Source organism: Astyanax mexicanus, chromosome 1 (genome assembly GCF_023375975.1).
Source record: "Astyanax mexicanus isolate ESR-SI-001 chromosome 1, AstMex3_surface, whole genome shotgun sequence".
Taxonomy (NCBI): Eukaryota; Metazoa; Chordata; class Actinopteri; order Characiformes; family Acestrorhamphidae; genus Astyanax; species Astyanax mexicanus.
The window spans coordinates 58,116,794-58,139,292 of record NC_064408.1 but is presented as its reverse complement, the minus strand read 5'-3'; the positions used below and the strand labels follow the sequence as shown (position 1 = coordinate 58,139,292).

The 22,499-nt window shown below is 37.1% G+C and overlaps 1 protein-coding gene across 1 annotated transcript in view; it reads right to left on the bottom strand.

Moving 5' to 3' along the window:
• Window positions 1–359: 359 nt before the first annotated feature.
• Window positions 360–22,499, bottom strand: part of slc5a6a (solute carrier family 5 member 6a) — a 32,124-nt gene continuing 9,984 nt past the window's right edge. Inside the window, exons 2-17 of the mRNA XM_007245443.4 lie at window positions 14,473–14,585; window positions 13,421–13,864; window positions 11,651–11,716; window positions 11,270–11,321; window positions 10,949–11,016; window positions 10,024–10,178; window positions 9,434–9,574; window positions 8,934–9,063; window positions 8,719–8,807; window positions 8,493–8,605; window positions 8,304–8,371; window positions 7,871–7,957; window positions 7,535–7,716; window positions 7,006–7,109; window positions 6,631–6,752; window positions 360–5,718 (exon numbers count right to left, since the gene is read on the bottom strand). Coding sequence (XP_007245505.3) covers window positions 5,551–5,718; window positions 6,631–6,752; window positions 7,006–7,109; window positions 7,535–7,716; window positions 7,871–7,957; window positions 8,304–8,371; window positions 8,493–8,605; window positions 8,719–8,807; window positions 8,934–9,063; window positions 9,434–9,574; window positions 10,024–10,178; window positions 10,949–11,016; window positions 11,270–11,321; window positions 11,651–11,716; window positions 13,421–13,768 — 1,893 coding nt within the window. The 5' untranslated portion in view covers window positions 13,769–13,864; window positions 14,473–14,585 and the 3' untranslated portion in view covers window positions 360–5,550. The remainder of the gene's footprint in view (window positions 5,719–6,630; window positions 6,753–7,005; window positions 7,110–7,534; window positions 7,717–7,870; window positions 7,958–8,303; window positions 8,372–8,492; window positions 8,606–8,718; window positions 8,808–8,933; window positions 9,064–9,433; window positions 9,575–10,023; window positions 10,179–10,948; window positions 11,017–11,269; window positions 11,322–11,650; window positions 11,717–13,420; window positions 13,865–14,472; window positions 14,586–22,499) is intronic.

Here is a 22,499-nt window from a genome sequence, read left to right as displayed (position 1 = left end):
GGACAATGATCCAAAAACACACCAGCAAATCCAGCTCTGAAAGGCTGAAGGAAAAACAAAATGAAGACTTTGGAGCGGCCTTTCATGCTCGAAAATCTTCCAAAATTCCTCCACAGCACTGTGAAAGGCCTTTTGATTGTTACTAAAAAGGCTAAAAAAAATCATGGGATCATGAATGGGACAAACACTTTTTTCACATCACTGTACCTGTACCTACATGATAAGCAGGGCAGTTTAATTATTATGTTATGAACTGTGATGTTGATTTCTCTGTCCACCAACCAACAAACCTTTTTTTTTTTGCAAAATGTGTCCCTCATAATCATTCAACAGAGGCTGTAAAAAACACACCACATAAATCAGGCAGACAGTTTTATTTTTCAAATGAACAAATTGAAGAACATTTTTTTCACGCTCATAACAAATATCTTTTTCATTGGCTGTCAGAAGGACAACATAAATGCTCATGGCTTGGAAATAATGCCCACAAGTGTGGCCGAATATAAATGCTTGTCTGTCTTCATAAAAAGTTTCATCGCTATGAATGCTCCCAGACCACCACGTTTGCCTCTTTGCAGCGTGTTGCAAAGTTTCCAGAAACGGCTCTGGAACTTCCGCGACCAATCAAAGAAAGAGACAGTGAAGGCACAGCCAAAGCAATGAAGCTGGTCAGACTCCATTGCTTGTGGATTTTGTTTTTGGAATGCATACAAGGAAAGATTCATAAAAAAAAATAGGAAACATCTACAAAAATGGGTAAATATCTATAAAAAATAAATATTCTCATAATATTTACACAAATATTATGTTATTGAAATATTTATTTTGATTGTAATTACTTGAGTGTTATGCTTTCTCTCCTAAAAAATAAAGATTTGAAAAAACTTTACAGGGAAGGAAAAGAAAGCTTTAAGCCAGCGGAGGCTCTCACAGTATTTTCAGTACTTTTCAGAGGTAAAGCATGACTGGAGGTCTTTTGTCTTGCAAATGAACCGGTATTAGCCCATCCTTAATCTGACATTCGGCCTTTATGTTGAAATGCAACTGTTAAAAATAAAAAAGTGAGTTAGTTTTACAGCTAAGCTTGCTGCTTTTTGTGAGATAATTTCTGCTTCATAGAGAAATGTGCACCAGTATTTCATAAAGAGCGCATTGTAAATCATCATTAAAATTAAAAATAGAATCTGAAAATATATTTCTACTTTTACAGATGTTGAAAGAAAGCATTAGTGCACACTATTCAAGTAATTTCAGGTATGACAAGACAACACACTATGACTACAAATAGCATCTTCTAGGATTACAAAATGTACATGGGACATAAAAAATATCTCATTACATCTATTACAAGGTGAATGCCAGGAATGGGAGTTTTAAGTCGATGGCTTAAATACTGCTTCCTCAGCGGCAGTGGCATCTGTCTTTTGTTCTAACAAGCTGCATGTGTCGGTCATTGTGCGGCTGCAGCAGTAAATTTACTTTTTTATTTATTTGTACCATATTCAGTAATAGATAATGTGCAAGAGATTTGCGCTTCTTAATATTTTGCTTCTATATTAACCCACCCATGTCCTACTGCTAGATTTCACTTGATACAGTAAAAGAAAAGGGGATGAGTGGAGGGTCTAGTTTTACAAAAGCATCTCCCTGTTAATGGTTATGTTCACTGGTAGAGCGTGTGTTCACTGTAATGGCCGATTAGCTCTTTAAGAGTCGTCTCTGTGTAAATGAGCTATAAGGGACCCAGCAAGATTTTTGAATTTCAGTTCTGGAGGGACAGCGTCCAGCACAGTTTTGACAGATGTTTCTGAGCAGGAAACTCATCAAACTGTTCTGGACTCCAGCCCTCCAGCAGCGAATTGGAAGAATGCCTAGTTAGATGTTACTAATTACACAGAATTTAATTTGGAAATTGTGTACTAAAAAAACTGTGAATCTCAAGCAGCTTAACTGTTTAAATAGCATTTACACTACCAGTGCTGGTGCCATTGTGAGGTGGGAGAATCCTGGCTAATAAGCGATAATTGGGAATCATAAAACTTTAAGTTGGGGGGAAAAAAAGTACATTACACAATACAGTATACATATGTGTTTGTTCTTCAACTTGATTCCAGTTCCTTAATACCAATTATTTGTTTTCGGATTAAGAAAATTCCATTTTGTGCACGGACATGGATGGGTTAAGGATCTTGAACTCTACACTTTTGAACTAAAAAAAAAAAAAAAAAAAAAGACAACATCCTAAAACAACCTAACTTAAAGAAGTGTTAAGATACTTCAACTGGTCTTCTGGCATTCATAGACAGAAAATCTGTCAAACGATATAAATATAAACCTGAAAGGATTTAACAAGGACACAGTTAGTGACAGTACATGTGTATCAACATATACCACATGTTTCTGCTTCAGGCATGAGATGCACATAGGATGCAAATAAAATCAAATAAAGGCAATTGTCTTATGCCCAATCTATGGCATGCATAAGACAGTTCTTTGGAGATGAATATCAAGTTGAGGATATTTCATCAACCCTAAACACACTAAGAACAACACATTAACAAAATATGGCTCGAAATGCAACACTCCACTGTGCCTTTTCAGACCGTGGCAACACAGTTCATAGGAAACAACGCTTACATTCACAAGCACACAACCAGACCTTCACATCACAACGACTCTAACATGAAACTAGGTCTAGAACTGGAAAAAACATGAAAGTTTAAAAGGCAAAGAAGTATGAAATCAACAAACTAATTAAGAGACCATGAAATGCTTTTGGATGAAATACAAACCATACAATGCTGACAACAACTACAGTCAGAAACTGTCCAGCAGGTTTCGGTTAATCTAATTACTCCAAACATTATCTCAGTAACACACAACAACACATCATGTACATACAAACAATCCATTACTTTTAGCCTAATCTCTTTGTGTTGCATCTGTGGCATACAGATGCTTACCCCAGAAAATCTTTTCTACATCTTTTCTCTCTGTACTGAACAGGAAACCTGCAGACTCAAACCACTCGGGCAAATGGGCATGTGCTAAATCATGTCAATAAATGTTTAAAATAAGTATACAACAGCATACTGCTCAAACGTTACTGCTCAAAGCTGTCTTATCCATCTTTTCCTCAGTGTAGCAATGCAGCAAGATAACCTATGGGTGGACATCCACACCCTAAGATTTTTTCCCCACACCACTATGCTGGTTACAGTTGGTTACAGTCTACTAAATACATGTTACACTAAATACTTTTAAACAATTTTTGTAATTTTGTTACTACTTGACATGTAGGGACTTATTCACATTACAATAAACTAACATAATAAAAATTATGCATCTTTTACTGTATATTTATTACCTGTGCTTATCTCTGTATAGAATTTGTGCATGTATGCTTCTTGTTGCCCAGAATACTCAGCACACATGAACAATGACACTCAAGTAAATCAAGCACTGTAAACACAGAAGAAAATAAGATAATACAAAATAATAAGAGTTAGTTTTACAGCTAAGCTTTTCAGATTTTGCTGCTTTTGATAAGATAATGTTTTGCTATATAGAGAAATGTGCACCAGTATTTCATAAAGAGCGCATTAAAATTAAAACAAAATTAATTAAAATTAAAAAAATTAAAAACAGAATCTGAAAACAGTTCTACTTTTACAGATGTTGAAAGAAAGCATTAGTGCACACTACTTAAATAATTTCAGGTATGAGAAGACAACACACTATGACTACAAATAGCATCTTCTAGGATTACAAAATGTCCATGGGACATAAAAAAATCAATCATTACATCTATTACAAGGTGAATGCCTGGAATGGGAGTTTTAAGTCGATGGCTTAAATACTGCTTCCTCAGTGGCAGTGACATCTGTCATTTGTTCTAACAAGCTGCATGTGTCTATCATTGTGCGGCTGCAGCAGTTACTTTACTTGTTTATTTATTTATTAATTTGTACCATACTCCATAATTATCCATGTATATAATTTGTTTATTATATTATTCTTGTTGCCCAGAATATTCTGGACACATGAACAAAGAAACTCAAGCGAAGCAAGCACTGTAAACTCAAAGTGCGAGTGATGTCAAGAATGTAGCAGTTTTTTGCCAGCTACTCTTTAAACACTTTCTTGTTGTTTTACAGCATCAGAGTGAGAGGACCTTTAGACCTTTCTGTATAAAGTATTAAAACTCCATTCTGGCAACTCTTTACACAGTGTCAATAGACATGCTTCAAAATGACTAAAATTTAGAGTTTTTAATTACAAGGCTCTTACAAAATATTTTAAACTAAGAATTGACAAAGTTCAACAGCTGCCCATTGCTTATTGGCTTTTAATCTGGTGGCTTTTTGTTTTTTCCCATTAATTTATAGGAAAGCTTCGGCCAGAGACTAGGAAAACCTTATGCTTCTATCATAAAGCAACCAACCAATCAATAAATGAATGTGATGACATGGTACAACATCAGATCCTCTTTGAGAAGGCACACAGCTATGGGGACCTGTCTGATTTAACCACAAGATATCCACTAAATGGGACAATGCAAAGATGTTCATCAGATGTGTTTCACATGGAGTTCCATGTTTCATCTGTTCTATTAGGAAACTTCAACACAAAAAACTGTCAACACAATGATGATACATTTTCAATGGCAAAACGCAAAGAGCAAACAATGCAATCACATGAGGAGGCACTTACAGCCAACAATGGGTTTCAGCAACATTTCATTCCATGTGCTTTACCATCACATCTTATTACTGAATCTGAGTAGCAGAGACAGCCCACACATAAAACCTTTTTTGTGACTCTTCTGCATTTCATGTAAGCTAGGTTAAAGTCTGATTTAGCAGCTGGATTCTAAAAATCAACTGCATTATTTATAGCAGCATTAAAATGCAGAATCAAACATCCAGCAGTGAAAAAAGAATTAGGTAAATACATTTCAAACTAAAGGACCTTTGGGTGCAAAAACATGCCCCCTAATCATCGCCCCAAAGTTTATAGAGTTTAAAATGTTCTGTATATCTTTATACTCCTCCTCAGTCAGGAATGTGGCTCATTTCATCAGTGTAGTTTTTTGCTTTCTCCCCCAAAATAAGTACATATAGTGTCTTTTTCTGTAACTTAACCTGATTTCTTGTTGAAAGTCTGAGGTGACTCCTTTCACAGTGATCTCAATTGTGCAGGAAAGTATGTCTAGTTGTGTGTAGTGCCCAGAAAAAAGTAAAATGTTTTGTATGTTTGCCATTAAGACATGGCATTTAAATTAAGTAACATTTAAGCCTGCTGTATCATCTAAATTCATAAAACTTTAAAGAGTCTTATTACTAAAATCTTTTTATATATATATATAATTTGTATTTATTTACACACATCCAACTCACTGAGGTCACTGGGCCTGCCAAATCAAATACCAAAACATATTGGTGAGACAATGGGCTCTAAACAAGTTAATGAACACAGAAATGTACCATTCTATTTTGGCGTTTCGGGTGAGAATGTAGCCCACGTACAGTTTAGAGTTATGAAGGACAATCACAAGGCTGTCTCCTGCTCCACGTTGGCGAGCTTGCAGGAGGGCTGGGTAGTCGGCTCTTCTGACTCTTCTTCCTCTGGGCTTTTGTCTTCATCTTGGAAAGGGGCGACACCGTTGCTTTCTTTCTTGCTTGCCATCTGATAGGGCTGCCTTCCCAGAGCTTTGGACTGTGGTGCAGTATGCACATAATTAACATTAACATTACTTTCATTAACATTAAAGTGAACTTATTTCAGATAATATTCAGGGACACTTTACTCAAGATACACAATTTTCTGTTTGGCTAACTACTGTTTCACTTGACTTGAACTAGCAGTGACTACAAAATCCAGGACCTGAGACTGTATTTTAGGTCTGTAGCTGAATACTAGACATATGTTCTTATTTCCTAGAGGCTGGTAACTAGCACAAAGAGGCGATTCCCCTGTGTTAATCAATGACTTCTGTCAACTAAAAAAAAACTTCAGAAACCATAAGGTTAAGTAGTTAACATGCAAGACTACTCTAAACTGATGATTCACAGTCTTGGTCCTGGAGCACCTCTGCTTAACATGGTTTAGTGTCTTTTGTCTTTTTTACTTAAAACAGCAAAATGTTTTCTACAAATCTCAGTCAGTCATTCACTTTCAATTAAGTTGGCATGAAGTGTGTTTTTCAGGTTTAAGTGATTAATTTAATACTGAAATGCTTAAAGGTTTGGGATACTCATTTATATTTATTTTCTTTTAATAAATGGTTTTCCCAGGAGAGTGACTGAGCAGTTTAATATTGCAGAATAACATGCAAAACACATGCGCAACGACGTGTGCCCCTCCAACCGGGTGGCACCATTGATTAGGTGCTAACATCTGCTTAGAACTTATCCAAAATTTCACAATTTGCTTCATTTCTGCATTTTCACACAAATGAAACTGTAACTTTACATTAATGCAAATCTAAAATTAATGCAAAGAATACTGCTATAGTAAATATGCATAGCAGAGTCCCGCCAGAATCTGGGGTGAGGAATTAAAAATAAAACCACGGCTACAGTCAGGTATGTAGAATACCTGTAGAATTTGCTGTAGAATTTTCCTTACCTTGTTTTCCAGAGGAGTAACACAGCAGAGCTTCTCTCTGTAGCGTTCAGGAAGAAAGAACAGCAACGTACCCAGAACAGGGAAAACAGTTCCTGGGGTCAACTCCTTCTCCTTCCAAGGTCCTGAGCAAGAGAGAAGAAATATATATGTATATATTAGTTCCTACACTTGTGTAGTAAGTAAAACTGATTTAAATCACTGAAGATGCATTTCTGCTAAAATAAAAATAAAGATCTACTCTTATGGCATGAATCATTAATATGTATACATAATACTGGTAACATTAATATGTAGACCCAATACTGGATATAAATGCTGAGAATTATCATATAAAACAACAGATAAGATTATAATCACTTAGTGAGTTTGACATACCAGTGAGTAGACTGACCAGCAGTCCCACCACTACCACTGTGGCTGAGTTGTGAGCGCTGTACCACATATATGATAAAGAATAGAGGGCCTGCACTCCAGTGGGCCTGTTGAGATACATTACAAATCATTCTAAAACATTTAAATTAGTACATCTACTAAAATGTGTTTTTCAATTTTATTAAAATATAGCAGTTTAGTATGTTTTTGTACATGATGTTCAGCATAAAATACTGAAACCTCTTTCCAGAAAGAGTCATATTTAATCTTGATAATATGGCCAGAGATGTAATTCAATCTGGAAGGAAAGTTAAACCGTATTCTGGAATTCTATACATAATAACACAAATAAGAATAAAAAAGCACTCTGACCATGCTACTGGTTTGTGGGCATATTTTGTAATATACTGTATTAAACCATCTGATGTGCATACTATGGATATGGATATGGATATGATACTATGGATATGCTCATGTGAGATGAGTAATTAGCTGGCTTTGGTTTTAAATGCAGCTGTTACTGCAGATATACCTGGCTTTAGGAGACATGGAAGTCATGAGTGTTGTCATCACTACAGCTGTTGTGTTGCCCATATCAGGGAAGTCAGTAGTGTCAGGCATAGGCAGGCCAGATGTTTGCATACGAGCAACGAAGCTGCCAATTCCGACCCAGAAAGCCATGACCAGCCCTGCCACCAAGCCAGTCAATGCACCCTGAAATCACAGACACACCGCCACAGTTGGAATACTTTATAGGACATTACAGCAACATTTTTACACACATGAGCATGCACACACACACACACACACAAATGGCATGGAGCCCTTGGGTCAAATCTCTTTATTCTCAGTGCAGAATCTCACTTACAATGGAGTTGGCGCAGGGGAAGAACATGCCCAGGCAGAAGATGCCGAGAAGAGGACCACCAACCATTCCAAAAATACTGAGTGCTGCCTGAGGGGTCCAGTGAAAAGGAAACGGTCAGTGTATTTGAGCGTGAAAGATAGAAGGTAGAAAGAAAAGCAGCATAAAAAGAAACAGACACACAGCAATATAATGAGAGCATGAGGAAGTTAGAGTGAGACACAGAAAGAAAGCGAGCAAGAAAGACATACAAACAGAAGAAGAGAGAATCACAGAGTGAGCAGGTCTCTCTTCACATTGTGTTTTCCAAAATTCATTTTTGAGTTCAAATGAGTTTTGAGATTAATTAAATACACACTTTAAAACACACAGAGAGTCTCATTATGTCAATGCAGGGTATTTAAGTGCAGTAATTAAACAGGACTTTGATTCATACCTGCAGCACAGAGCCCATCAGGGAAGCGATGTAAGCCATAGCCAGACACACCAGCCCATAGCCGAGAGCTGAGACAAACACAAACAGACATTCACAGCTGGATTTCACAGTATATCAAATACAGATGTTCTGTTCTGTGATTCCTGGACACTGCTTTCAGGAGCACAGGAGGGGGAGGGCACTGCTCACCGAGGCCTTTGGACAGCAGGGTTGCTCGAGCCTCTGTCATGGTGGGAAAATGGGGCTTGATCAGGTCCTCCAGGGTAACCGTCGCCAGGGAGTTGAAGGCAGATGAGATTGTGCTTCAGCAACAATGAAGACAAAGCAGAGAATTCAGTGCAGCACAGGAAAAAATGCTGGATTTCAGCACTTTATCATCAGTTCTGAACCCAACATTGAGGTCCTCAGTAATTACCTGAGTGCTCCACTGAACAGGCAAGCAACAAACAGGCCAGGTAAACCAGGGAGATCTCTTAGCACGTCCATCACAAAGTACAACACCATCTACAGCCCCATGAGTAGAGAAGCAGAGTTAAGAGAAGTCTGGAAACCTTAAGAATACAATTTTTAAAACACAACTCCATGGTGTAATGATCTAAACCACCAGTATAAGGTCAATGTGACTCATACCTGGTCATTGCTCTGGACATAGCCCTTGTCCAGAGGGCTGTCCTCCCCATAGCGAGCGTACATGACCAGACCCATCAGACAGCCCAAAGCCAGAACAATCTGTTGGCATGGAAAAACCACGTAGCAGGACCTAGCATGGGGATATGTAAGCGTTGGACATTATAAGAAATGAATACTGAATATTCATACAAATATTTTCTATGAAACACTTTTTTTTCAATATCTACTGGATGTACTGGAATTACAGTGCAACAAAGAACTAATGGTTTTCACATTTTTTCTGACTAAATAAAATAAATAAAGTTGAATTGATGAACATAAACATAAAAATCATACAATATTCTGAGCTTATGTAAAGAAATAAGGCTGGATAGCCTTTAAGCAAGATTTAGTCTAGAAGTTTCACCAACATGACTTCAAACAGCTGTGTTCAAACATTTGACTGGTTCTGTATACTCATTCATTTAAATCCAAGGCTAATAAAGCTTGAGGTGACTTACATGATAGCTTCTCTCTCAGTGCGAGAGCTGAGGTATCTCTGGACCTGAGCCTGGTTCACTCCATACAGAGCCAGCATGAGGAAGATTCCACCTACACCCAGGGTCCAGAATGTGTGTCTCTCCAGAGGATCAGGGTTCAGTCTGTACAGCCAAACAGACAGTTAGAGATGAAAAAAGACAGAAAGAGAGTGACCAAGAGAGAGAAAGCTGGTGTTTAATATATATATTATATATTATGTACACACAATGTTTATAAAATATAGTTATGGGCATGGTGCATGCACAGTATTGAGATACATGTTCATTATTTATTTATTTATTTTTTTATTAAAAAGACAAAAAAAAAACACAATTTGAATATTTTAGCTTCTCGCACTTTTATTATAGTTATTACTGCAGTCTCAGAATTTACCCCTGAAGTAAATCTATCATTAGAATAACATTTCATAAAAATCAGTTTGCAAATCAAGGGTTTCTTTCATTCTTATATACAGTTTATTGATATATATATTCATTGAGACACAGAGCATGAAAATGATATTCACTGGTCCAAAATACAACTACATCTACTGTAACAGGATTCTACTCACTCCAGACCAGAGATGCGGCTCCCGTTCTGCGCCCTCCTCCACACCTCACCTATGCCCCCAGCTTGGTGGGTACCCACCACAATTACCGCCAGCTGCCCCGCAAACATCACAATCGTCTGAAACACGTCCGTCCAGATCACGGCTTTCAGACCACCCTGGCACAAGATAAATATGCAGTCATGCGAAAGGACAGCTGAGCCAAAATACGAACAAGAAACTGAAGGAAAGCTCCCGAAAACATCAACAACCAACTCAAATCATATGTTGCCACTGTAAATAGGAAACTACGGTGGCCGAGAAAGCCCAACGCAGTGCAAATTGAAAAGCGCTGCAAAAGCACAAAACACATCCATCAAAATTACAACACAGGCGCAGCAAATAGAAAAACGCGCTGCAACTAGAAAAACGCGCTGCAAATAGAACCACAACACAACGGAAGTGAGTCACAACACAACGGAATTTTCCCGGGGGACCTTAAAAGATACTGTACCAGCTAAGCTGCGTCTTCAGTAACGTCTCGGACTTCACTATGTGTACAAAGGACAATAAGTGGCAAACAAGGCGTTTTGTGAAGCAGAACTTTTAATAATATGCACACAACCGTGGTAATCACAGGTAATAAACATAACTTACTTTTCAGAAGCTTGTTTGCCACTTATTGTCCTTTGTATACAGCTGGTACAGCATCTTTTAAGGTCCCCCGGGAAAATTCCGTTGTGTTGTGACTCACTTCCGTTGTGTTGTGGTTCTATTTGCAGCGTGTTTTTCTATTTGCTGCGCCTGTGTTGTAATTTTGATGGGTGTGTTTTGTGCTTTTGCAGCGCTTTTCAATTTGCACTGCGCTGGGCTTTCTCGGCCACCGTAGGAAACACATGCTTGTTAATTGATTTATGTATTTTGACAGAGACAGATGGGTCAGACTTACCAGCGTTGTGTAAACAGTGCAAACAAGTCCCATTGCCAGGACCGCCCCCCACAGGTCAAAGCCAGTTACTGCAATATATGTGAGCAACCTGAGTAAGTATTGTCCATTGGTAGAGGAACACTGTGCATTCATTCTCACTTTGCTGCTGAGCTGTGTTGTGCACTAGATTTCAATATCCACTAGACACATGCACTGACAGATAAACACATATTGCGTTAAAAGAAAGCTTCAGCTAATGGAAAACTGCTAATAATGAATAAAAAAATCTCACAATAAATATATATACACATGTATAAGTAATTTATACAGAGCCTTACTTACCTGCATTCAGTGCAAGAGCAGGGGCATAAAGGACCACTCCCATGTAAATCACCTACAGGGATACAAATGTAACAAAAATAAAAAAATGATCAGTTTCTCCCAAGGAAAACAGCCAAGTGATAAAGATTACACAAACAGTAACTTAAGTACTACAACACTGAACCAAATATTGCCCTTTCCGATGTGAACCATGGAGATAAAAACATATATTTGCTTTGTTATTATAAGGTTTGCACAGACCACAACAAATCTGAGAAAAGAAAAATATTGCTTTAGAACCTGAGCTTCCAAAGTCATCCCGGTTTGAACTTTACGCAAAAGGTTTAGATTACAAAGTATTATCAATGCCGATTCCAGGGTCACTCAGACCAAACTACTCACCATCTGAAAGATGAAGGTCACAGTGCCACATATTCTCACAGTTTTATTAAAGCGAAGCTCCAGATACTGAAAAAAGACAAAGGGGAGGATAAAAACAAGATTAGACTTTGACTGATAGTTACCATGCAACATTCTTAACCTTTCACCCACATAGTATGACCATGAAAATCATGTGTGTGAGAATGCAACTCTTTCTCCAAAGATTCTCGTTCAAAATTTCCATTAGGTGAAGTAGGGTTGCATTTTAAATACATATAGCCTGCTCATCTTGCAACTGCCTTTAGCATAAAAACAAAACAAATTTATGAATGAACCAATAACGTATTCACCATATAGTTCCCTATATATTTAGTATACATGTAATTTTGCTATTGTACTTTTACAATGTCACTGAAATACAAACTATCCCAAAATACCAGCAAAACACTCCCATAAGCAAATATGTGAAGTGTAAGTGGGTAAAACTATTTATCCATGATGCAGATAGATAGCTGTAGTTCAGAGTATACAACCTGAGCTCTCCTAATGATAGGGTCAACATTTAGACAGCTGTCCTCCACCAGACCCTACTTTCTTTGACCTTTACCTTTGACTTTTTTTTTTTTAACTCTGAGAGCCTGGTAGAATGTCAAGGCACATAAAATGCTCCTAGTGATTATTATTAATACTCCCAGTTCAGTTCCACCAACTCTATTACGTTAAACTGGACAGTTGTGTGAGGTAGAAAGGCAGGGGTTTCAGTGGTCTCAGAAGCAGCTTTTTAAAATCTAATTGGGTATATATTTTAAATAATATTTTTACAATGTCTTTTGTTTAAAATAATGTCAATAGCAAATGAAATCACTATAGATTTTTTTATAAAACAGGTAATTTGTGGAAATCTAATAATCATCTATAAATATAAGAAAAAAACTGGCCATAAAAATTACACTCAAAATATCAAATATTACTAAATATACCAATTAACATTTTAATTCAAATTAAATCAATATTATGTGGTTTCAAATAACTAAAATATGAAAATGGGATTGTCTGTGTTCTTATATATGCAATTGCTACAAAAAAGCTGAAACTTAAGTGTCAAACATGCACTTATTATTTCTGCACTGTTCAGAGATCAATATTTGGTGAAATAACCCTGATTTTTAAATCACAGTTTTCATGCATCTTGGCATGTTCTCCTCCATCAGTTTTACACACTGCTTTTGGAAACTTTATGCCACTCGTGGTGGAAAAATCAAGCAGTTCATCTTGGTTTGATGGCTTGTGATCATCCATCTTCCTCTTGATTATATCCCAGAGGTTTTTAATTTGGTAAAATCAAAGAAACTCATCATTTTTAAGTGGTCTCTTTTTTTTCAGAGCTGTATTTGAAGAGAGATGCTTACGCTGTTATGCGGGTATTCTTAGCACGTTTTGAGTCTCTCTGAGCCCAGGCAAGCTTAAAGAAAAGTCTTTTACACATAAAACCATATTTCCTTTACCAGCAATTTGTGGTGTGATTTACACAGTGATATATTATTTTTGCTATTCAGATAAGACCAGAAACTGTAGAGTTGTGTGAGGTCACCTTTACTTTAATTTTCACTTACACCTACCTGTTACATTAGTATTTCATTATTTCTTTCTAAATCAAAGTGCATGTGTAAACAAGGCTTAAGTGTTTTCTTACGGTCATTGGCCATATATCAAGTGAGTAGTGAGGGTATGGCGCATGGTGTACATTTTTCAAATTAAATTTCTAGGCATTCATTCTAGCAAGTAAGATACCTGGTAGGCGCTGGAAAGCCGCAGACGATAGAAAACAGGTATGAAGATGTGTGCAGGGATGAGCAGACCCAGAAAGTACGAACAGCCCAGGAACCAGTACTGCGTGCCATGAGTGTAGATTTCGGATGGGGCACCCAGTATGGCCACAGCTGACTGGAAGGTGGCCAGCAAGGAGAGGGACACGGGGAGGCAGCTCATGCTACGGTCAGCCAGCAGGAACTCTTGCGTGGTCTTCTGACGCCCCCCCGAGAAGGCGTAAAACAGACCTATGCCTGTGGAGGCCACCAGCAGCAGGGCAAAGATCACATAGTCCACCGTCGTGAAGTGCATCTGGACTATGTCCCCCATGATGTTGTGCAGATAAAGGGGGAGGCACCAGGTGAGGCCACAAAAAGCTAGCCAAGTGCTAGTGAATGGACATCCATGGATTCCTCACAAGTACCTCTGTAAAGGATTAAACAGTAAACTGCTGTGAATAATCTACTTCAGATCAATTTTAATTTAATTTTGTAACAAATTTAGACAGTTCAATCCAAAGGTTACTGTTAGCTTGGTATTCTGCAAATGTGGCTGAAGCCTTAATATAATTCTGCCCTATATTATATTTTGGGACTGCAGCTTTTAACACTCGACGCAATGACCGCCAACAGCCCAGTTAGTCCAGAAGAGAAAAAAAATGAACAAGGATTAATAAAGAACTAAGCAGCCAAATGCCTAGATAACCATTACTCAGGTTCACTGTTGCTATGTAAATAAAAATACAAGTACAAAATATCTAAATACAAAAACAGAAAATCACTTTAGTCCTACATAATATAAATATTCAATTAGACTGTGATTTCTACTATATTGTGCTTCAGCCTATTTTAATGTACATACTAAAAGCTCTTTCATCATTTTAATGTAACCAAAAACAAATTAGCTACAAGTTAGAAAGCTGATAAGCCTTGTCCTGTATGAAAGACATTCAGTGAGAGAGAGATTGAGACAGAAAGGGAGAAAGATTCTTAAAAGGTGTTGGCAAAAGGCTGTAGATAAACAGTCGTGCCTACCTTCAGAATTCTTCAGGAGAGAGCTGTGCAGTGTGGAGGGTCAGCTTTTCCTTCTGGACATTTAAAGGGGCAGGAACAAGGCGTTCCTAACGGAGGACGACCAACTGCTACAGCTGGAGGAGGGAGATGAACAACAATGAGAACAGCCTGGACTAAATGTCTATTATAGTAACATCTTTAGTTCAACAGCCACCAGTTCTCAACTTTTACGCTTAATTGTTATGGTGTATTTAATGATAGCTAAATTAGAATACTTAGATTTGTCTATATTTACTAAAGCATAAAGTGCACTAAAGCATAAAGCATAAAGCATAAGCATAAAGCACTAAAGTGGTGAAAACTGGTAGTGAGCATAGTAGTAGTATCTAGTAGTACTTAGCTGCCAATTTCAATACAACTCAAGCAATGTGCTGCCCAGTTAGCTTACAAAGCTGTTCACAGAAAACAGACTTATCAGGTCATAATTATTACTGCTCACCAGAAAGGCAGAAATGGAATGTACTGGTCTTGTGAGACAGAGTGCATTTCATTAAATTCCAATCCACGTGACTTGGTGCTGCCTTCATAACGGCTCACAGTTGTTTCACTCAGTAGGTTTTTTACTTTTACTAGGTCCAACATTCGTTTCACGCGCTTTAAAAATGATTAATCTCATATAAAAATAACATAACATATGGGGCTGGATGTATTAAAGTTTGGGATTTATTACCACAGATGAAAAACCTGGATAAAAACGATCTGGATGTGTTTTAAAATGTTTACAGACACAATGAAACTGTAGTAAACTTTTTTCTTTTGTAATAACAAGGCCAATATTAGTGTAGCATTTAGCTTATATGCATTTATATATATTTTTTCTTTTTAAAGGTGCCAATTTGGTTGTATATTAAAGTTTTTCAGAGGTTTACCTATTATGTTTGTATGGGTGTATGCACCAAAAGCAGTAATTCATTTTAATTTGAACATAAACAAGATTTGCTTTTAATTCTTAGGCTTTAATGACTTATACATGTTATTTGGGACCACCTACGTACTGTGTCTTTTTCAAAATGCAGAGCAAGCTAAAACACCTCTCATATAACCTCAGCATGAACAAACAAATCTTGAATATACATATGTGAATACTTATATTTGTAAACTGTCCTGTGTAAATCAAATATAGATTAAAAGATGTTTGCTCAAAACTATAATAGACATTATAAAATGCATACAAACAAATACATGCAGGCTTCCAACTTCCAACTACAGTTTAGGCCCGGTCCACATGTAGACAGGTATTTTTAAATTGACGGGTTTTTCTTTAGCAGCCTCTAAAACAGACGAACAAAACTCTAAAAGGCTAGTGTGAGCACGCCAGCCTAGCAGGGGAAGCTATGGAGGCTACAGTCTACTCCACTGTCACTCCTTAAATTTCTTTTGGGTTAAACCTTTCCTGCTTCTGTCTTTCTATTGTAAACAGTGCAATATTGTAAAGCCAGCTGCTGACACACAACGTTAGCTGTGTATACAGCTCAGAAATGAAGGACGCAACTTATGTATCCTTTTCATCGCTGAGTTACACACAGTTCACTGTGCTAAAACAAACATAATTAAACAGGAGGGGGAACTCACAACTGTGCAAAAATGAGTTAAAAGAAAGACACTGGAGCTTTCTGGGTTTTTTTATATATATAATTTTATTTACATTTTTTATCCCATTGTTTTTCCAATATAAACGGCCAATTACTCAACTCACTCATTAGGACTCCCTCTATCACCAGTGATGCTCAAACACACCAGGAGGGTGAAGACTAGCACATGCCTCCTCTGATACATGTGAGGTCAGCCACTGGCGTTTTTCAAACTGCTGCTGATGCAGCATTGCAGAGTAGCATCACAGCACGCTCGGAGGAAAGCGCAGGGACTCGGTTCCGATACAGACACCTTGTGCTGAGAGAAATCACTTTTCGGAGTGATGAGGGAAAAGAGCAAGAGACTAAAAAAACATGTCCCCCAGAGAGAGCAAGACCCATTGTGCTCTCTCAGGGCTACGGTAGACGATGGCAAGCTACATAAACAGGATTTGAACTGGTGATATCCTGTGGCGTTCATTTTAAAATGTTTATGAATAACTTTACTCACTGTGATCACGTGATGTAGAAGGAGTCTTTGCAGTCTTACTGAGAATACATCCTAGCTCCACATCCTAGCTTAAGTTTTCTAAGTTTTCAGGATCTAACAAATATTGCAAGAAATACAAAATGTTTTCTGACAGACAGTCTCCTAAAACAGCTTAATGTAAAAAAATCATAGTCTGCAACAACCGGAGAAAAATTGGTTACTTCTAATATACAGCTTACTAGTATGTGAAGCATTACAAAACATCTGCAGTTATAAGAGATGAACTTCAGTGTTTGAGTGTAAGTGGCCTGTCTTTACCCTGGCCACCACCTCTACAGGAAATGTAGCAATGGAGCGTTGCCAGGTTATTATTGCATTCTGTTAGTGCTGGGCCATAAGAAAGGGGAGGCACTTTGTTCCTGCAGGAGGCACAACAGCACATTAACAGCAGGTGGAGTAAACTTACAAAAGACCTAAGTGTATTTAATCTCAGTGGAATTTTACTTGCCACCTCCAGTGTGCTCCATGTAAAACAAATACACTTGTAATTCTTCTATAATCTTTTTATGGAGTTGTAAAAATTTATATGTGCAGGCTTATGGCTCATACTACAGTGCTGCAATTGATTTTTTTTCTTCACATGATCATCTGGTCAATAGAAAGTGATGAGTGAAATCAGTGCAGCTCAATTAAAAGGCACATGGCCAGATCAATAAACCACCACCATGGTGAGTAAGATAAGCGCAGAAATGGACAGATAGCACAGAGATAGTGAGCTGAGGTTCCTCAAATGTAATTTATATGCAGAAGATAAAAGCTCCAAACACAAAAGAGACCATTTTATTACAGTCCCGCTCCAAGCACCTGCAGCCGGGAACCTGTTTGTCTGTGGTCATGAGGTTTCCACAGATCAAACCAAGGAATTGAGCCACAGTATCGTGTCTGTTTGATTTTCCTAAGCTTCTGTGATCAAGCCCTGAAATTAGCGTAATCTGAGCTACTAAAGACAGTTTATGAGTCATCGGCCATGAGCACCAGTGCCCCACCATCTTAATGCACTATGTACCCTGACAGAGGTAATCATACAGTAAATGTCTGCCGCTCCAGGGACTGCAAAATCCAGTAAATTCCAGTCTCATCCATGATGCAGGCCTCCTGGACAGGACCGCCCTCAGGCCAGCAGCCAGCACGTTTACTACACAGCTATATGGCACCTCGTTTATATTTATGACAAGCAGCGCTTTAGTACAGCAGTTTGTTGCGGTGCTAAAAATCATAGGCATGTATGAGCTGAGGCCTGTCTTATGTAATCTATTCAGAGAGAGCAGGAGCAGCCAGTGTTAACAAAGGAGAAATTAGGTAGCACACACTGCAGAAGATAAACAAAGAACAACATACGTCTTTTTGTCCCAACAATTAGAAAGAGAAATGGATATTAAACAGAAAATCCTATACTTTTTTGTATAGAGAAAAATTCAACAAAAGAAAAATAAATTAATTAAAATAAACAGGGTGCTCTGGAGCAGCCATACATGAGTCTAGGGTCACCAGGGGGTTCAAATCCACACATCACTGGGCTGTGGAGCAGTTAAGCTCTAGAATGCCTAATCATCAGTCGAAAATCAATCAGACATCACTAAACCTCTGTATTATTAACTTTGATTCCCAAATATCTGAAGGAAATTATTTGGATTTTACATTGTTAATATGTAAAATATGTTTTAATACTTGTTTAATGATTGCAACATGACATTTGTGGGCAAATGCTTATTTTTGAAATTCACGTTTCTGCTGATGCTGATATGATACATTACTATTTTTAAAAACTGGGCACTATCCCCATTTTCAATTTTCTTCCATTTATTTAATGAGATAAATTATACATTCCCTTATCTATTCAATCATACATTTGTGATTTTGTATTTTATTTTTTTTTTAATGTAAAACATTTAGACTATGTAATTTACTATGACTTTTATCTGTCTGGTCATGTCCTCTACCTGATCTGTGTTGACTATACAAAATATGCAGAAATAATTAAAGTGATGTAATTCTGGCCAGTTTACACACTTGCTGAAACTGGTGCTGTGCCTACGCGCTGCTGAATTATTGTTGCTTCTGGGTTGATCAGTAACAACCTTTTTATTTTGGTTTAAAAAAAAACGAATTAAACAAAAACCTATTAATGTTTAATGTCTGAAAGAAATGTGTCTTTTTTTTTCAATTTTAGACAAACAATGACAAATGCAAAAATTCTAACTCTTGGAGAGTGTAAACTCTTTCTGTAAAACATAATAAAGTGTACAGGAATTCACTTGTAACTACAATTATTTAGAGGAATATATTTATTATGTTTTTACAAACAAAAAATATTTCTCTTATTTCATTTACAGTACTTATTCTATTGGCAGTGCTTATCTAAGAAGGTTATATTATCTATGCAACTGAATGACTGCGTTATCAGTGTTTAAATTTGTGTTTTGTAATTACATCCTCTTCATGCGTGTTTACATAGTGTCACATAGCAGCTTAGGTTTAGGCAGTAAATGTGGTGCACTAACATTGATTGCAGTGGTTTTGCTCTGCATCATGCATTCAATCACATGTGAGGCAGATGTGTATGGATAATGTTCTAGGTTGTATAGAGCTGCTTCAGTGGTGCGGACAGGGCTCTCTCTGCTCAATGACAACTAATCAATCTCATGATCGATACAGACACTTTAAAAGGAATTTCCAATTAACTTTTAAACATTATTACGTAAATCATTTGCTAACATGCACAGTTCCAAATCAATAAACATTGGCATAGTTTGGAAATATCAGGCCTGCAAACACATTACAAAACGTTGAGACAAAACTTCTCTGGACAGACATCTGGGACAGACGATCACACAATTAAAACTTATATGGTGGTCAGAGAAATCGGGATTTTAGATTTTTCCTACAATAAATAGATGCCATGTGCTTCTGACCAGAAATGACCCTTCAGACTTTTATCAACAGTCCAAAAGCCAGGGTCTGTTATGTTATGGAGTTGTGTCAGCACCCTTTGCAATAGCCCTTTACACTTTTGCAATGGCAGCATTAATGCAGAAAAGTACAGTGAGATCTTCAGTGAGCGACATCTGCTGCCTTCTAGACAGCATCGTTTCCAGGAACGTTCATGCAATTTTCAGCATAACTAAACAAAACAACATACTGTTGTTTTAGCATAGCTGTGAAAGAAAAGGGTACTAAGGATAAGTATTTGTCAATCATATATAGTCATTGTAAAATGGCAAAAAAGGGACTTTTGGCAGAATAAGTGAAAAGATCACCAAATAAGTTATACCAAAAGATATTGTGTTTCATTGGTATGTCTGCTAGAATTTATAAATGTTTAGTGATCAATGTTTTTTTATTATAGTTTTGTAAATATTTGTAAAAAAGACAAAAATATATTTATTAAAAACAAATCTTGGTCAAATGTTTTTTTTTTTTTTGTTAATTAATTAATTTAAAAGATTATGCCTTTTTATAAACAAGTTTGTACCTGACTGTATATGTACACAAAGGGCACAGCTTAGCTTACTATATATACAACACATATTTGTCTTGTGAATGTGTTTTCTGGTTCCTAACACTACCACTGTAAACAAATCTGCTGCTAAACTAAATATCCCACTTTTAAAACACTTTGATTGGGGATGTTGATCCATAGTGTATGTCCAATAGACTGTACATGTAATGCATTCTCCGTTATTCAGTAGAAAACATTTATATAATCTAAGGCCTTTTTCCTTGAGTATTCATATGTGCGGAAATTATGCAGAAATAATTAAAGTGATGTAATTCGGGCGGTTTTACACACTGGTGCTGTACCCACGCACTGCTGAGGTATTACTGGGCTGGTCAGACTGGTGAAACAGGTAAATAAATCCCGCGTGTCTGTAGTTGTTCGTGTTGTATCTTTAAATATACACTAGGGAAAACGGTTTGCACCCGCTGTGTGACAGACAGCGCACTGGGGCCTGACTGCAGTGTCTGTAACTGTAGTCAGTTAATCTCACGACCAGCGCTTATAACATGCCGGTGATCGAGAGAGAGCGAGGCGATCTCCTGGAACCCTCGTGCTCGGGCTGCTGTGAGGTTTAATATAACAGATAAAACACCGCGGTCACGCCATCTGCACTTAGAAAACGCTCGGTCGCGCTATCCACACCGAAAACTGGAGTGCGCGTCTAAACCGTGTTTTACTGTAGCAGCGTGCACAGCGCACCCGGAGGAGCGGAGACTGGCGCTTCTCGTGCAGAGACTTAAAATGGAACAGAAACGAGTTTTACACCTAAATAAACATGATTTAACGAGGTCTAATCCACAAATATACACCAGAAAGACCACTTCTTATCTGTAGAACAGTGTAACGCTTTGAAAAGGTTTGGAGTGTTATTAAATAAGCAAATCAAATTGTTATAAAATCACAGCCCTAAATTCTTAAAGATCTTATTCTCATGTATCCCAGATATATGTTTGAAGTGATATTACTGTATCATTTTTGAGTAATTGAATACCAAAACTATCTATTCGGTTTTGTATAAAAGGGATTTTGGAGTGCTATAAAACCAAAAAAATCTAATTCTTCTTAAATCAGAACCTGAAATCCTTAAATAATACCTTCCATACTATTAATGTCATGCATGTATACTGATTGTACAGTATCATTTTGGAGTAAATGAATACCAAACTTAGGAAAAATGTATATTCGGTTGTGCATAAACCAGATTTCGGTGTCCTATAAAACCTTCAAATCAAATTGTTATCCAATGAAACCAAGAAAGTCTTGAAGAAAACATTCCATTCTATTAATGACATGAGTAACAAGTGATATTACTGTATCATTTTGGATTAATTGGATACCAAACTTGGAAAAATGTATATTCGGTTGTGCATAAACCACATTTCAGAGTCCTATAAAACCAGCAAATCAAATTGTTATCCAATGGCACTAACAAAGTCTTGAAGAACACATTCTATACTATTATTGACATGAGTATCAAGTGACATTACTGTACCATTTTGGAGTAATTGGATACCAAACTTAGGAAAAAATTTTATTCGATTGTGCAAAAACCTGATTTCAGAGTCCTATAAAACCAGCAAATCAAATTGTTATCCAATGGCACTGACAAAGTCTTGAAGAACACATTCTATACTATTACTGACATGAGTATCAAGTGATTTTACTGTATCATTTTGAAATAATTGGATACCAAACTTGGAAAAATGTCTATTTGGTTGTGCATAAACCAGATTTCGGAGTCCCATTAAACCAGCAAATCAAATTGTTATCCAATGGCACTAACAAAGTCTTGAAGAACACATGCTATACTATTTTTGACATGAGTATCAAGTGATTTAACTGTATCATTTTGGAGTAATTGGATACCAAACTTGGAAAAAATGTCTATTCGGTTGTGCATAAACCACATTTCAGAGTCCTATAAAACCAGCAAATCAAATTGTTATCCAATGACACTAACAAAGTCTTGAAGAACACATTCTATACTATTATTGACATGAGTATCAAGTGATTTTACTGTATCATTTTGAAATAATTGGATACCAAACTTGGAAAAAATGTCTATTTGGTTGTGCATAAACCACATTTCAGAGTCATAGAAAACCAGCAAATCAAATTGTTATCCAATGGCACTAACAAAGTCTTGAAGAACACATGCTATACTATTTTTGACATGAGTATCAAGTGATTTTACTGTATCATTTTGGAGTAATTGGATACCAAACTTGGAAAAAATGTCTATTCGGTTGTGCATAAACCAGATTTCGGAGTCCCATAAAACCAGCAAATCAAATTGTTATCCAATGGCACTAACAAAGTCTTGAAGAACACATGCTATACTATTTTTGACATGAGTATCAAGTGATTT